The 17,832-nt window shown below is 39.2% G+C and overlaps 1 protein-coding gene across 1 annotated transcript in view; it reads right to left on the bottom strand.

Annotated features, from left to right (window-relative positions):
* Positions 1 to 17,832, bottom strand: part of LOC142200863 (sodium channel protein type 5 subunit alpha-like) — a 415,975-nt gene that overhangs the window by 303,060 nt on the left and 95,083 nt on the right. The window contains exons 2-3 of the mRNA XM_075271516.1: positions 4,490 to 4,817; positions 2,359 to 2,477 (exon numbers count right to left, since the gene is read on the bottom strand). Of these exons, the coding sequence (XP_075127617.1) occupies positions 2,359 to 2,477; positions 4,490 to 4,765 (395 nt within the window). The 5' untranslated portion in view covers positions 4,766 to 4,817. The remainder of the gene's footprint in view (positions 1 to 2,358; positions 2,478 to 4,489; positions 4,818 to 17,832) is intronic.

Below are 17,832 nucleotides of genomic sequence, written 5' to 3'. Positions count from 1 at the left end.
TTCTAAGCTCCCTCTATTAGTGACATACCATAGTCAAAATTTTATCATTTAGGGTGTCACCGGTAAGGCAAGGTTCACAATTGTGCCCGATCTCCGCTTGGGGATTCTGCTCCCTGCAAGCTGGACTTTTCTCTCCGCGTTTTTCATGCGGAAATCGGGTGGAAACCCAGAGGACCCCATTGTAGCCTGCAGATAACTGCTTTTGTAATCGGATTAAGTTTCCATTCATGGGGTCCCCAAACAACCCCACAAACGGAATCCCGAACTTTGCATAATTTGGAAGAAAAAACTAAGACCATGGGTCAAGAATTGTAAATGCCAGCCAGTACCAAGTCTACTGTTTCCTATATAAAATGACTCTAGTGCTCAGATGTCCAGGGTACAGGGCTTGTGCTACGGGGACTGATTTTGGTGCTTTTATCTTGTTTTTCTGTTGTATTATTTCGATACCTAGACAATAACAGGTCCTTACGTGTGGCATCAGTAAAGAAAAGTCTATAAAGTAGACATTTATATTTGGTCTCTCTCTAAATAGTAGATAAGACAGAACATACAAATTTATGAACCTAAGGAACCCACCATAATGATATTATCTTTGGGTTCAAAGCTGTTACATAAACAGACCCTGTCCATTGAAATCATACATTAGAACCGTTGCAGACTTCTTTGTTTTCTAAGGGTATTTCGGCCAGGGATTTCAGAAGCCTTTCAATGTCTTTCATCGGCAGTGACTCACTTCTTTTTGGTTGTTTACATTTTATTTTTATCATTCTCATTTTAGGTAAAAATGAAAGGAATAATAACAAGTCATCCAGAGCCACGGAAAAGCGGAGAAAAGAAAATCGAATGTATTACTGGGACGTAGAAATGGCAGATTTACAAAATAAAGTGGTCCAGCCATAAAATGGATGGAGATAAAGGAACATGTAGGGATTACTGAAGGCAAAGTTGATTTGATTTCCTTTTTTATTCACTTTATTAAGATTGTTTACAGTTGTTCTTTGTGATTCTTCCATGTGCAGACATGCCCGACTTGGCAGAGCATGCATGTGTTTTCTATGGGGAGATAAGAAGAAGTGGCTACCAGAAACCTCTGGCTATTTCTCCTGAGAACAGAAGGACAACAATATGTTTGTATTCATCTGTCGGGGAGAATAGGAGGGTCCTCTTATACAACTGGTTTGGGCAACTTTGATGTAATATGTATGAGGACCTAGACTCTAGGTCCTAGAAAGTCTATGTATAGTCAAGAAGGTCCACCCAAAAATGGCTTAGCAAGAGAAGAAAATGTTCTTAAGGGTCTTACCCTCTAGGGGTTCTCATACTCTTCAAGTTTATCCAGGTTTAGACCTCAAGACCTGAGCACACTTCTTAGCACTTTGTATTGGACTATTATTTGGGAACCTTAGGCTAAGATTTTGGAGAGGAATTTAAGGTGGCTTTCCACCTAAATGTCCTCACTAGAGATGAGCGAGTACTGTTCGGATCAGCCGATCTGAACAGCACGCTCCATAGAAATGAATGGATGCACCTGGTACTTCCGCTTTGACGGCGGCCGGACGCTTAACCCCCCGCGTGCCGGCTATGTCCATTCATTTCTATGCGAGCGTGCTGTTCAGATCGGCTGATCCGAACAATACTCGCTCATCTCTAGCCACTCCTCACCAAATATAAGGTATGTGAAACCCACAGTGGAAATTTAGGATACAATAAGGTTAATCAGAGTTAGCCTCACTCCACAGACACCCAAGATCGAGAAGGACGCCTCATTTTTCAGCATGCTGAAAAGAACCACATCCATCATTGCCTCGAATTAAAAACAATACAGATTTGGATTGGATTTTGGAGCTGATTTTTAGGTGGAATCGACCCCAAAATCAGCTCTAGATTCCTCAGTGTGAACAAGTCCATATTGTACTATTGATGGCGTATTGTGATATTCTTTTAGCAAGCTATAGAACATCAGATTCCTTGTTATTTGTCCCCTTACATCTTATTCACATACAGTAAGACAAGAAGAACAGACAAAAGGGAATATAACAAGAGGACGAAACAAAATCTCTCTCCCGTCAGCAGAGGGGAACCATGGAGGTCATAAGGACCACAGCTAGTTTTCTCTAATTCCATGTCGTGCCATATGAATAAACTAGTAAAAATAGCAAAGTGCTATTACCACACAAAAGGGGAACCTAAAATATAAGCAGAAAGTACATACTGTGAGAAATGTTTCTCTCCATTGTTCCTGGCTACCTTTGTTTTGTACTATCTACAGCAGATGGATGACATTTTTGGAGAACATTCGGCATCTGATGGTGAGTCAGCAGCACAGACTGAATGTGATTTCACTTGAAAGGATATGAATGTACCAAAATTTTGATTGCAGCTCTTCTGATAGGATGGAAAGGGCTAATTATATACAAAGCAGGTGTGGCACTAAATCTGAAGATTGTCTTCCCTTTGTTTAGTACTATAAAGGTCTACGGAAAAAGGCAGAGAGAAGAATAATGACGTTACCACACATTGAACAGAGACCATAACTTATGAGAAGTATGATGTTTATTAAATATCGATTCAACAAAATCAGAATTCATTAGGCCAAATGCACCCGACCGCAAGTTCTGAACAATACAGAGTTGTGTTACGACATAGCAAAGGAATCCATACATTACCTCCATTACCTCATTTCTTACAGAGGTGCAATTACTTATCACATGTCATGTCAAAGATAAACTCTCCCTTAGAAGCATTACTTCTAACAGCAAAGCCTCCATAACATGGTGGTGTAGAAATACACCAAGCCTTAGTACATGCATGGAGAGCCATCCATAGTACAAAACCCAAGGTACTCTGTATAAGCAATGCCGCCCCTGCTACCTCTTGTGTCACTCCCTCTACCTCATAGATTGTAAGCTCATGCGAGCAGGGCCCTCAGTCCCATTGTGTGAAATGACTTTCTTTGTAATGTATCTTTCTGTCTGTATTTGAACCCTACAAATTGTACAGCGCTGCGGAATATGTTGGCGCTATATAAATTAAATTTATTATTATTATATTATTATTACTCGTGAGTCACTATATAGACTCCACGTACAGAAATCTGCTATGTGCATGACCTCTAAAGCGTAAAGTACTGCAATGAAAAAAAAACAAAAACAAAAAAAATCCTCAAGCCATGGAATACAAAACACTAAAGAGGTTCTTGCTTCACACAATGTTAAATACCTATATAAAAGAAGACAGATCAATGAATTGGTTAACCTTATCTTGAATTCCAAAATGTATAGCATACCCGAGGAAATGTAAACTTTGAGTGGTTTCTAACCTGTACAGTGTTAGGATGTACAACAAGCTTGGATGTCCCTATAAAACCCCTTTTTAATTTGATTTCTTTTTATAAAGCCAACATATTCCACAGCACTTTACAAATCCTTTTAGAACTGAACGTCCCCTCTATCCATTAGCTGAAGCACATAGATGTGCAGTATATGGCGCTATTAGCTGCAGATGCTGTATCTACCAAGAAATATAAGACTGGAATGAATTGTATGCTTTCTTTAGGGACTCTATTCAGGTCTACACTCATTGGAGCAGATGGATGGACTGGTGTTTTTAATGCCGGTCTTCCTAACCCTTGAGAAAGGCTCATAAATAAGGTACCCCCTCCCCCAGGTTGTGCATCTGAATGGGAAATCTAGACCCAGAATTATACAGGTCATTGATATGAGATTGTGGACATACAACACCGGCACCCACATGGATCAGCTCATTTCTCCATTGTGTACGGAGCTGGTAGTATGATGTCTTGGACAACACCTTTAAATAATGGTATTTAATTGTGACATCGAAACTCAGAAAAAAATGTCCTCCTTCAGCGTGTTTCATAGTAGAGAAGTTGGAGGGTTGCCCTAAATCTTTATAGTCAAAAGAAAATTTTATAAAGAAAATTAAAGGAGTCTAGAATGCTACTATGGCTAGAAGTACTAAACTTGACCCAAATCATTGCTGTATCCACCTTACAGACTGTGATCTCCCATTACTAGTTAAACATATAGGCAATATATTAAATCAGGGGCTGACATACCATTGGTGCAGCCGTTATAGTTGCACAGGGGTCCCGGAGTTGAGTGGACCCACTACCACCCTAGAGCAGCTCTCTACAGTCTATTAGACTACATACAAGTGTCTGAGCTATTAAATTTCATGGTTTCCAATTAGGATTATCTTGTTAGAGACACATTTGGATCCTGTGTGATAAGATATGGGGCCCATATACTGTTCCGACACAAGGGCCCTCTAATGTGTCAAACAATAACAATATCAACACGATGAAATGTTTAAAACCGGTTTCTGACCATTTCTATATCAAAATCTACTTGTACATTTCACGGTTAGAAGACGAAGCTTAACATTCCCCAAAGAGAAGGTAACATGCAATATAAATATCTGAACAAGTACAATGATAAAGGGTTAAACAACAATCTGCCATTACCTTCTGATTTTTGTAGAATGGGTCAATATCCTCCAGGGGTTGCCCAATGAGATGTGAAGGAAAGTCCCCGTAGATTCGAGGCAGCTGTTTGCCAGCCTCCAAGTCTGGATGTGGCGCAGGCAAATGCTCTTTATTTTCATTGTTCTCTCCTTCTCGATATTCCTGTTTGGCACTTCTGGCCTGTTCCTCAGCGATACGCTTCTCAATAGCAGCCAATGATTCTGGGGTGAAACGGCGGAAGCTGTCAGGACTTGGTGGCAACAACAGGACTGCCATATTTTCATCCTGCTCCTTCTGTCCTAATTCTTACTTATAGCATTGGAAACAGCTGGAACAAAAAAAGAGACATAGTGAGCTTATGTATCGACACGAGGCAACCAGGTCACTTGTCTATGGATGACTTCACAATTTGGGTTCATGACTCATAGCTTCAAAGTAGAGACATGACTGGAATGGTTGGTAAGAAGGGGTGATCACCATCAGTCACCTCATTCATGGTACAACATGACAAAAATAGGAGCTATACACATGGCATATACCTATGGATATGTAAACTTTCATTTATTATTAAACCTTAGGCTCTGTTCACATCTGTGTCAAAAACTCCATTGTAGATTCCATCACATTTTATAGCAAAATAAGGTAGCAAGATGGAACCTGATAGATGATCAAATTAGGGCTGTCTATGGTGTCTATCAATGGGATCTGTTGGGTGCCAGATCTATAGCACCTTTCATTTTCTGCTCTTATGGTGGAACAGAACAAGAAAATTAGAAGACAGATGGGAACTCAGTCTAAGATTTCATTAGGTAAATATCATATACTTGATAAAGACTAATATATTTTGTATGTATTGTGTATTTCGGAGAAGGATCCATCACAGACACCCAGCACCAAATGTAAATGCTTTGTTTAACCCTACTAACTATACATCTGTATACCATAATGGTAAACCAGTGTACATTTTATAATGTATATGTTCCACGTCTTCAATACAAAACACTCTAAAATTATCGAACAACTATTTTAAAGGGATTGTCCGAGATTTGAAGAAAATTTCTTAAAAGCAGGCAATGGTATAAAATAGATAACTATTAGGGCTCGTTCACACGGGGCAAGAAGGGGCAGATTTTGAGGACTGCTAGCGTTCTTTTTTGCGCTAGCGGTGTGTTCCCGCTCACAAAAGAAAGACGTGAGCTGCCCTGCTGATCAAGCCGTGGCATCCGCCTCGCAACTGCACCCTCCGAACTAGGTCCATTCATTTGGGCTTACTCCGGAGCAGGAAGCCGCGACTGTCTTCCCGACCAAAATCAGGACCAAAATCTGCCCCCTCTTGTCCTTACTAACCAGTTAACCCCTAGCAACTTCAGCACCGCCATTATAGTGCGTCCCAGTGGTCCTGCAGCAAAGATGTCACCTGACTGCTGCAGAAAATCCTTGGCCCTATCCGTCACGCAGCAGGTCCATGAAATAGTGTACATGACGTCACGGCTGCAGAACTAGTAGGGACCACTAGACCAAGTGAGGTTTTCCAGTTTTGATTTATTCCATTATCATTTTCCTAAAATCGTAAGTCCTTTAAACCAGGAATAACACCAATAAATGAAACATCATGAAATAAGAAGGATAGCACAAATGTATATCCAGTGGAGACCAGAATAAAGACATAAAAGATGGGAACACACAGATGTAGCCATCTTCAACTTGAATCTAATAACTCGCTGCACTGTGATAAGTCGTGATAAGAGCCATTGAAAGCAATGAAAAAAAATGAGCTAACGTGATTAGCAACTGTATACTTGAAGAGTTAAAAATCATGTTAGTGTCGACTAAATCAGTAACACCACATTGTCAGCCATATTGTAAACCATAGTCATGTACTAGGATAAGATTATCGTCTTTTTATCATTTTGGAAGACACCTTCTGATGGTCAACGTAAAACCCTAACTGAAGTTCCAGACTCTAAACCCACTCATATATCCCACTGTCCATGTCATTTACCTTACAAGGTCCCTTCAGGTCACCCATAAACAATGGGATGTGATGGAGCTTTCCTCCGACTCAGTCCACCAGCCAACAGCCACTTGAGGACTCTCGGCTTCAGTTTAGTAAAGTGCTGAAAGAGCATTTGACAAAGGGTTGTTCATCAATAATTCAGATTCTGACCTTAAAGGAATTCTCCTAAATCAGATTCTGAATAATTAATGGAGAACTACTCCTGATACAAAGCATACATCTAAATACATCGTCCAAGTCTAGTGGTTATTTTACTATATCTACTCACTATATAACGCCAACCACCTCCAGAATGAAGAATACTATCTACAAGCCAAACTAGACCACTTTTACCTTATATGGGACAGCTAGTTTACATATTTTTCCCATGAAGCACTGCCTGTAAGTAAGTCTCCTCAATAAGAACAAGTACTCTATCCTCCTCTATGCAAAGCTATTGTTATGTTGTTTTTGGTGCATAGAACATGTCAGGTTACATTTCTATTACAATACTCCAGTGTTTACTGCTTTCTAGGCCTCGTGTTTGCCAAGCATGTTGGACATCAGCATTGTACAGTAGATCAAACATACAAGTTGCCAACTACAGATCCAAATGAATCAGCCAATTCTGTCACTGACAAGCTAAAGCAAATCATGTAAAATATCCAAATGGAGCTTTGTGAATGCGCTAAGCCATTTACAAAGACAATATCTGCCTTCTAGCACGGAAGTAGCTAAGAGGATTATGTTACCAAATACCTTCTAATGTGGAGCACTGGGTATCAGTAGCTTTCTTTTAATGTAAAGAAACAAGACATGTATTTAAAGAATGGTGAAGACAAAAGACTTAAAGGGAGTGTGTCACCAAAGATTGGAAATTTTGGGGAAATATTGTGATAATTTTATCTTGAAATTTGCTCTTTGGTTACAAAAGCTTGGTAGCAGCGTTATACTTGCCAATTCTATATGGGGTTTTCATTGCAGCAGTGACCTCATTTAAATCACAAACAAGACAGATAGGATCACAATAGAAGTTCACACCTCTATCGATAACATAGTGAGCCATCATTACACCCACTAGTAGCAGTTACAATATCACAGCTTATATACAGTACTTCTCTTCCTTGCACAGAACGGGTCTACAATACTCTCCCATTGACCTCAATGAGTCAGACCCAGTCTATTGTTCCCTATAGCCATGACTATAATGTAAATCATATCACTAAATATGGCCGCCGCCTTAATTATGTAAAGAAAATAGAATAATGTGCAATCAGAAAATAAACACATTTTAGAAAAAGTGATATACTGTATTTCACTTTAATTCAATAAATAAATTAAATATAAAAAATTGCATTTAATCTAGGAAAATTATCAAAATTTCCCAAATGTGATGAATCAATGAAACGTAAATGATGTTTTCTAGAAATAATTTATAGACACTCAATATTATTTTTTATTTAATTATATGTTCAGTCTTGTGCCTAAAACTTCTTAAATTCTTTTTTCTCCCAAATTTTCTCTACAGTCAGTAACGGCAAGAGTGACACCTGCAGGGCACATGTCATTACTACTCCTAAGAAAATAAAACGTCCTTGATTTGTTCAGAACTCTTACTTGTCTCACCATGAAACATAAATTAAACTTTTTTTTTTCTTTTTCTCTAGAATTTTAACTTAAATGAAGACAAGAGATGTCATCACTGAGATAGTTGGAGAAAATCTTTTAAATTCTGCAGAAAAATGTATTTATATTTGCAAAGATGTTTCATTTCTGTTTGACCCTACACTTCTTCATAGTCTACTGATAAGAGTAGCAGGAGAAAAATATGGTGCAGAATCAGACTACACACAGATTTTATTTGCAGTCTGGAATCACAGGCTCACAGATATCTGCACAGAAGCTGCAGACACAAAAAGCTAGATATTCTTAATCAAGACTGTTTGAAAAGTTGCTTTATTTTGTGACTCTGGTTACATTGGTGCAAAAATATCTGCAAGTGTCTACATAAGAACAGATAAACAAATATTGCCTAAGTTTTAGACAAGACAGTCCTAAACTGCATCAGATTTTCTAAAGTGTCTAATGTTGTTTGAAAATCTGTGTAAGGGATTTGCTATTTGGCAATTCCCTAGGCTGCTGCTGGAACAATGGAAGAAGGGAAGACAGAGACAGTGTAGTCCCAAACTCAACCTAGCCCCTGTCCCTGCCTACTTGTCAGAACTCCCCTAGGCGACAGATAGCAACTTGGCAATAGTCCCTTGTCTGAAAAAGTGTAACACAGAACATGACAAGACAAACAACACAGAAGCAAAGTCAGCAGGCCAATTGGTAAAAGCCAGACAGACAAAATCATAATCCAAAAGAGCAGTCACAAGGGAGGCCAAAAATCAGAGGTCAGTAATACAGTACAATAGTAAGAGCAATTAGGAAGTTAGTGAGGACAAAGTCACAGGACAGAGTCAAAATAGCCAGCCAACCTGTGTGGGCTGATGACCTGTTTATAGGAAGCCCAGGACCCACCCGAGACTTCATTGGTAGACAGGCTGTCAATCACACAGGCAAGGCAATGATTAACTATTTGATGAACAGAGGGAAACAAGGTGCAGGATGTGGTGGAAATTCAATTACATAGGACAGGTAATACAGTAGTGTTCACACAGAACAGCTAAAAACTCTAAGCAAGAAATCAAATTAAACAGGCCTCCTGTGCCGCAGCATGTGAAATTTGGTGCAGAGACTCGAACAGGCAGAGACGTTACAATCTGACATACTTGGTAAACTGTACATCGCTTATCAGTTGGCTTAGAATAGGTTCACACATATGCCCGGTTTCCGTTTGGGGATTCCTACCCCAAATCCGCTTGACAAATGTGGAGAGAAGTCTTTGAATTTTTCAGGCAGAAACCTGGTGGACCCCATTATAGACTATGGAGTCCGTGGGTAACTGCATTTTAAGCGGATTTGATTTCCATTTCTCGGGTCCCCAAGTGGATCGAGAGAAAAAAAAACCTGAATGCTGGTGTGTGAGTTTCTAACACAAAATGTGCTAAAATTTTGGAACATTTTTTGGTGCCCTGTTTTGCATATTAAACCACACCCGTTGCCAAAAGCCCTGCCCATGAGGTGCAGAACTGCTAGAAAGTGTCTAAACCACACAGATAATGAGGTATGAGGCTATAGTCACACGTTGCAGAAACGTAGCATTTTTGGCTGTTGCTTAAAAGCAGTGGAAAAAATGCTGCATTTTAAAGTATCAGCCAAATGAATGAGATTTTGCAGAAAAGAAATGCCATAGACTTATATGGGGTGGGAGGATAAAAATGAAAACTGCAGTGGAAAAAGGAGTGAAAAATACGAGTGTTTTTGCTGCATTTTTATTCATTACAATTCCTCTGCAGTGTTTTTTGTAGATGTGTTTCCACATCTGGCCTCAGCCTAAGTGCATGTGTTGGTTCACGGAAAAACAGCATGGATGGTATATAGAGGATATCTTTGTGTCGTCCAAGCTTCCATGGATCCATTGATTTGCATCTGTGGACCCCAGGCAACGAAACGGACGGGAATAGGACCCAGTAAAAGTTTTTAATGTATTGAAAAATCCATGACCTTAAACAGTAGACCTTATAAAGAGTCTATCCACCTGCGATGACGTCCAAGGAGGATATTTATTATCTCATTAACACCATGTATATGTGAATGCCTCATCCACTTAAATACTAATTCCAAGATGTCCTATCAAAGCAGCTGCTCTGGAGACACTTCTGTTCATCAGCGATCCAACTTTAATAATATTACTGATATAAGTAAATAAAAAGTGGCAAAATATGTTACATCAGTTCACTTTATCATAAAACCATAGCAACAGGTCCATCTGTAAAAAAATTAAATTAGCGTAACCCGCAGAACACTTTTAAATTTACAAAAACAAGACAGCGACATGAAAAATGTGTTATTACTGAGAACATTGCCATTAAATGCTTACAGCCTTAAATAAGTCGAAAATCCATAGCAACGTCCTCGCTGTTTCATATGTACAAGGTTCATACTGATTCATTTGGCCCCGGTAATCTTGGTAATACTCATGGAACTTTTCTTACTTTTTCTTAAAACTAAAAAAAAAAATTCTATAAATAAATATAGCAATTTATTCTACACTACCGCTCGCAAACTATAGGGTAGCTACTTCTCGATAATACTACTGGAATTGAATTGATAGCAATTACATTCATGGCAATCACACAAGGACTAAAAACGGGTATTAATAATATCAAGACCATTCATATAAAGAGGTTTTGACTTCCCATTATGAGAGTTTTCCCAGACTTTAAAGAAGCCTTCTAACAAATCCCCCTTACTGTTTCTGACGGTGAATAATGTATCTGTAAGGGAATTGCCATAGGAGCAATTCCCCAGTAGCTGCTGGTGAACCCTGGGGGAAAGGATACAACAAGACAGTGAGCCCTAAGCTGAACCCACCGCTACCCCTACCTGCTTGACTCACTGCCCTAGGCGGCAGAGGACAACTGGTCGACAAGCCCTCCCTATCTAAGTGACAACACAGAATGAAGACAAGACAAACAACAACAACAAGGGAGGTCAGCTAGCCAAGGGTCCGGTAATAGTCATGTAACGCAGTACAAAATCTTAATCCAAGAGAATAGACAAAAGGGAAGCCAAGGGTCAGAGGTCAGTAATACAATAGTAGCAGAAAGAGGAACTTAGCAGGGACAAGGTCTAAGGACAGAGTCACAATAGCTAGCATGCCTATGTGGGCTGATTACCTGTATATAGGATGCCAAAGACCCGCCCTAGGCTTGATTGGAAGACAAGCTGTCAATCACACAGGCAAGGCCAGGATTAACTATTTGATGAACAGAGGGAAACAAGGTGGAGGAGACAGGTGTGGTGGAAATTCAATTACAAAGATAGGTAATAGAGCAGTGTTCACACAGTGCAATGAAAAACTCTAAGCAAAGAATCAAACTGTACACGCCTCCTGCGCCGCAGCGTACAAGCGGAGGGTGGCGCAGAGACCTGAACAGGCAGAGACATTACAGTATCATATTAGATTGGTGGACATCTACCTCCTAGCACCCCTACTGATCAGCTGATGGTAGAGAACTGCAGTAGTGCTCACAACCACTACTCTATTTATCGAGCTGTGCTTTTTCCAGAACACTGCAAACCCTGTAGCTGATCAGTAGGGAGCCAGGTGTTCAACCCACACCAATCTGAAATGGATGACAATCAATATCAAAGTACCGGAAAACCCCTATAAGGACATTTACACAAACAGACATGACCTTTACATAAGGACACTTATCTAGGCATTGCCTAATGTCATGTAATTTGGGGGGGGGGGGGGGGGAATCAATCAAGGGCTTTTTCCAATATATACTAAAGTTCTCCACGCCAAAAATTCTCAGGTGCATAACAGCTATGTACTATAGAAGCAGTGCTGCGATGTGACCAGATGGAAAGGGGAATCATAATATGATATAGTAAAGCAATGTTATTATATAGTTACATGCTATTCAAGTGTTGGATTTATTTTGTATCTACTGGATATAAGATTTTCAATATACGTTAAGGAACAATAAGAAGATAACCTGAATCAGAACCTGTATCCAGGACCATCATACAGAAGGTCCTGTGCTCCTCTTGTTACTGCTTCCACTATGAATGCAGCATGGACATCTGATAATTTTACAGTACTTATGGAGGAAAAAAACCAGCGGAACGTTCTTTACTTAAATGTTTCAAACTTGTCAACGGAACCAGGGATTCCCAACCAGCCTCCAACATTGGTATTCGCCAAGCCTGAAGCTGTTTAGCTTCTGCGATTGGACAAGGGCAGGAACATTCAGCTTAGTATGGCCACTGGCAGTCAATGGACCATGAGTGGAAAAGTATCAATCCAGACTCAAAAATTGCTTTACTCAATCCTATTAAAAACAGTGGGTATGGCGTCCTCCACTTACACTATTTCAGCAAGAGCCATATGTAGCTTAAAAGAGTCATGGCTCTCCTAATAGTCAGCCATGTAAGACTAATGAATTTAAAGGGGTTGTCCCATCTCAAGGATCCTATCTACATTGGTAACTTATGTAAATTGAAGCCTATTTCTAAATATATTGCTTTAGGAATTCTGCTTTGTTTGCCTGCTATGTGAATTTATTCCTCCCATTGTTTAAACAGTGTTGCCATAACCACAGACCTAGGAGACAGGACAAGTGATGTCACACACTCACCATCACTCACTCACCGCTCTTGCTGGCTTCAGCTAATTGCTGATAAAGACTGATCTGTTATCTCTCTATATAAACACACACAACATGGATAACATGGAGTCCATTCTGTACAAAAATCTACAGATTATCTGACCTGCAGAAGTGTTCTGTGTCCCGTTCAGCAGGGGGAGAGAAATATAGGAAGTGAGAAGCAGACACTGCATAAAGATTGGCTGAAAGGCTGACATGGGAGGACACCTTAGGCTGGGTTCACACAATGTATTTTGGCTCGTAATTTGGCATTTAGACGCCGCAGGAGCTTTTGCGGGCCGTATACGCTCCCAATGATTTCAATGGGAGCCGGGACGTATACGCGGCGCTATTTTGCGGCCGCCTCAAAATCACGACCTCAAAATAGCGCCGCGTATACGGTCCCGGCTCCCATTGAAATCAATGGGAGTGTATACGGTCCGCAAAAGCTCCCGCGGCGTCTACGTGCCAAATTACGAGCCAAAATACATTGTGTGAACCCGGCCTTAATATTGTTGTAACCTTCTTGTGTGCCCTTCCTTTTGAGGAGCTCATTTAAGAATAAAAGTCATCTAAGTCTATGCTCACACCAGCACTTTCATTCCATTCAGGGATTCCATCCCGGAATCTGCTCAAAAAATGTGGAGAGAAAAGTCCTGCAAGCATTATAGTCTATGAAGTCCAGGGGGTTTTGCAGGTACCCGGTTTTTAAGCAGATTGGGTTTACAAGAGGACCCGAAGAATGGAAACCCAAGCAGAGGTGTGAACCTAGAGATAGAGAGCGTTTCCACTCTGGTCACAAATATCAGAGTGTGATCTCATGTCATTACTTTTGAGTTCATAAGGTTGAAACGGTAAAATCACGGATACCAAAATATACTGGAAAAGTGTTATGACGGTGCTAATGTACCAGATATCTGATGGGATTTTTTTTTTTACTAAGTCAATTGACTGGATTTAGGATCTCCTCAGCGTGCACCATAGTCGTCACCACGAACCCTCATCCTATACTTATCTTATTGTACATTTCTTCCCAACATAGAGTCTACTAGTGAACTACAACACTCCAATTTCTAGTATCTGACCATTAGCTGGCCTTTCAGCCTCCTCGCGGCTCTTCTAATACTCAACCATGTACGACAAATGTACTTGATGTCCTATTTAATCTCCTTGTAACCTGCCTGTGTGCCCTTCATTCTGAGGAGCTCATTTAAGAATGAAAGACATCTTAGAGTGTTTCCATTCTGGTCAAAAAGATCCTACTGCCCTCTCATGTCATGACTTTATATCCGTTTTCTCTATTAGAATATTCGCTAACAGATTTAACAGCGCGATCGTGTAATAAAGGAAATGCGGAAAGCAAATTAGCGAGTGAAAGCTTTACAATTAAAGAATGCAAACCCATAATAGGCACCTGCTGGCAAGAATAGGAGAGCGAAGAAGGTTTTTTACATATTTTCTAACTATTCTATAATTACAAATAAATGATTTCATTATGTTATATAGTTAGCAACAAGTACATGGGCAACATAAGGTTGCAACTGTAAAATCAAGGGCACCATAATATACTGGAACAGGTGTTACCAAGGTGCCAATGTACCGAATATCTTATGAGAGGTCTTCTCCTAAGTGAGTTGAACAGTGTTGAATTTAAGAGCTCCTCAGCATTCAACATAGTTGTCGCCACCAACCCTCATCCAAAGATAGATAGGAGATAGATAGATAGATCGATAGATAGATAGATAGATAGATAGATAGGAGACAGATAGATAGATAGATAGATAGATGATAGATAGATAGATAGATAGATAGATAGATAGGAGACAGATAGATAGATAGATAGATAGATAGATAGATAGATAGATGACAGATAGATAGATAGATAGATAGGAGATAGATAGATAGATAGATAGGAGATAGATAGATAGATAGATAGATAGATGACAGATAGATAGATAGATAGATAGATGACAGATAGATAGATAGATAGATAGATAGATAGATAGATAGATAGGAGATAGATAGATAGATAGATAGATAGGAGATAGATAGATGATAGATAGATAGATAGATAGATAGATAGATAGATAGATAGGAGACAGATAGATAGATAGATAGATAGATAGATGACAGATAGATAGATAGATAGGAGATAGATAGATAGATAGATAGATAGATAGATAGATAGATAGGAGATAGATAGATGACAGATAGATAGATAGGAGATAGATAGATAGATAGATAGATAGATAGATAGGAGATAGATAGATGATAGATAGATAGATAGATAGATAGATAGATAGATAGATAGATAGGAGATAGATAGATAGATAGATAGATGACAGATAGATAGATAGATAGATAGATAGATAGATAGGAGATAGATAGATAGATAGATAGGAGATAGATAGATAGATAGATAGATAGATAGGAGATAGATAGATGATAGATAGATAGATAGATAGATAGATAGATAGATGAGATAGATAGGAGATAGATAGATAGATAGATAGATAGATAGATAGATAGGAGATAGATGATAGATAGATAGATAGATAGATAGATAGGAGATAGATAGATAGATAGATAGATAGATAGATAGATAGGAGATAGATGATAGATAGATAGATAGATAGATGACAGATAGATAGATAGATAGATAGATAGATAGATAGGAGATAGATAGATAGATAGATAGATAGGAGATAGATAGATAGATAGATAGATAGATAGATAGATAGATAGATAGGAGATAGATAGATGATAGATAGATAGATGATAGATAGATAGATAGATAGATAGATGATAGATAGATAGATAGATAGATAGATAGATAGATAGGAGATAGATGATAGATAGATAGATAGATAGATAGATAGATAGATAGATAGATGAGATAGATAGATAGGAGATAGATAGATAGATAGATAGATAGATAGATAGATAGATAGATAGATAGGAGACAGATAGATAGATAGATAGATAGGAGACAGATAGATAGGAGATAGATAGATAGATAGATAGATAGATAGATAGATAGATAGATAGGAGATAGATAGATAGATAGATAGATAGATAGATAGGAGATAGATAGATAGATAGATAGATAGATAGATAGGAGATAGATGATAGATAGATAGATAGATAGATAGATAGGAGATAGATGATAGATAGATAGATAGATAGATAGATAGATAGATAGATAGATAGATAGATAGACTGACAACAAAATTTCTATTTTTACATTTTGGATAGAGATCAATCTTTCGTCTACCACCCAAAGCTGTTTCCCATTGCTGATCATAGACACCATATCCAGGTTTTCAGAACCTGTTTTAGTAAGATTGTTTGATAATCTAATGTGAATCGAAGAGAGTCAGGAAAACAAGGTTTGGGTAAAATGGACATTTTCTGACAAGTTTATTGAAATATTACAGTTGGAGGTTCCAGCAGGGAAGCCCATCGTAATCAACATATGAAATTTCCTCTTAGTCAAAGACCAGGTGCATGCTAAAATCAGCCAGATCCCTAACCATACAGCTGGGTACAGGTGCAAAAACTTTTAACACCTCCATTAATTTGTTATTAGGTGTATCAACACTGATTTCAGTGCATTTTGTACTCTAGCTTTCACCATACCTGGGCAACAAGCGCTGTTAGTTTTGGTGCCTGATGTGCTACTTAAGCTCTGTAGTGCCAGAAGGGCGGTGTCAGGCAGGGGGTGTGATTCAGAGCTCCAATCACAGGCAGCCAGTGTCAGAGCTCTCCCTGCCCGACACCGCCCTCCTGACAGTACAGAGAATAAATAGCATATCAGGCACCAAAACTAACAGCATTGATTGTTCAGGAACGGTGAGGGCTACAAAAAAATTGCAACTAATAAATCCTGTCTGTGTTTTCAACTAGTGATATCTCTGGAAATAATATAGATAGCACTGCAAGATAGTCTCCTCTTCCATATCACACCAAAAGACCCTCCCCCACCCTCATTTTCTCTACATTTTACACCGCCCCTGTGAATATGGCAATGGAAAGATAGGTTTTCTATTTTTCAAATTTATTTTTAAAGATGTTAACATGAAAAATCACCATGATGGGACTGACTTTGAGAATATATGTGACATGTTATTTTTACTACATGGTAGATGCCATAAAAATAAAACCTGTATTGTGTATTGTGGGGTTTTTTTCCAGTTGCCACTAGGGTTGAGCGATCATGTTCGGAAAAAATCGGATTCTGATCGGCAATCGAAAAAAATTCACGATCGCAATCGGAATCCCGAACACGATCTTTTTAGGTGGGATCGAGATCGGTGATCATTTCCCACAATGCTTTGCTAGCTAGTCTCCCATTCATTCTAATGGGAGACTAGCTAACATCTCTAGTAGCTACTTACCTGAAGAGATGGCTGGTCCGGTGCCCGGTCTTCTCGTTCTCCTTCTCCTCGCTGTCCCCTGCCTCCCAGGTTAGGAGAGTATTGGCGGGTTAGGAGAGTGTGGGCAGGTACTGGGAGGGGAGACATCACGGCTCCCCACCCTGTTCCCGCCCGCACTCTCCTAAGCTACAAGCCCTGCCTTCCTAGCTCTTTAAACACTAACCTGGGAGGCGGGGCAGCGAGGCAAAGAAGAACGAGAACACTGGGCACCAGACCAGCCATCTCTGCAGGTAAGGGGACACCAGGGGGGACTAAGTAGCCAGAGGATTAAAAAAAAATCCTCTGGCTACTTAGTGATTAAAAAAAAATCAATACACAGCGTGGATTCTAACAATTAAAGCGTTCAATTGTTAGATTCCATGCTGTATAGTGAAAGGATTGCTTTTAAAATTCGATCTCTGATTAGTAAAAAAATCCCATTGACTTGCATTGGGATCGGAATTGGGATGGAGATCGGTTGTGAATAAAAAATGATCGGAAATTGGATTTCAAAATCGATCCTGAAAAGTCAAGATCGGCTCAACCCTAGTTTACACTCCATTCACAATTTTTTCCATTTTCCATTCTATTTACATTTTTTTCCAGTTTCCTAGTACTAATAGTAGTAGTAGTAATAATATGGAATATTAAATTGTGTAATTATGAAAT

This window comes from Leptodactylus fuscus, chromosome 4 (assembly GCF_031893055.1).
Source record: "Leptodactylus fuscus isolate aLepFus1 chromosome 4, aLepFus1.hap2, whole genome shotgun sequence".
Taxonomy (NCBI): Eukaryota; Metazoa; Chordata; class Amphibia; order Anura; family Leptodactylidae; genus Leptodactylus; species Leptodactylus fuscus.
Note: the sequence above shows the minus strand (reverse complement) of the source record. Positions and strands in the feature narration are given on the sequence as shown.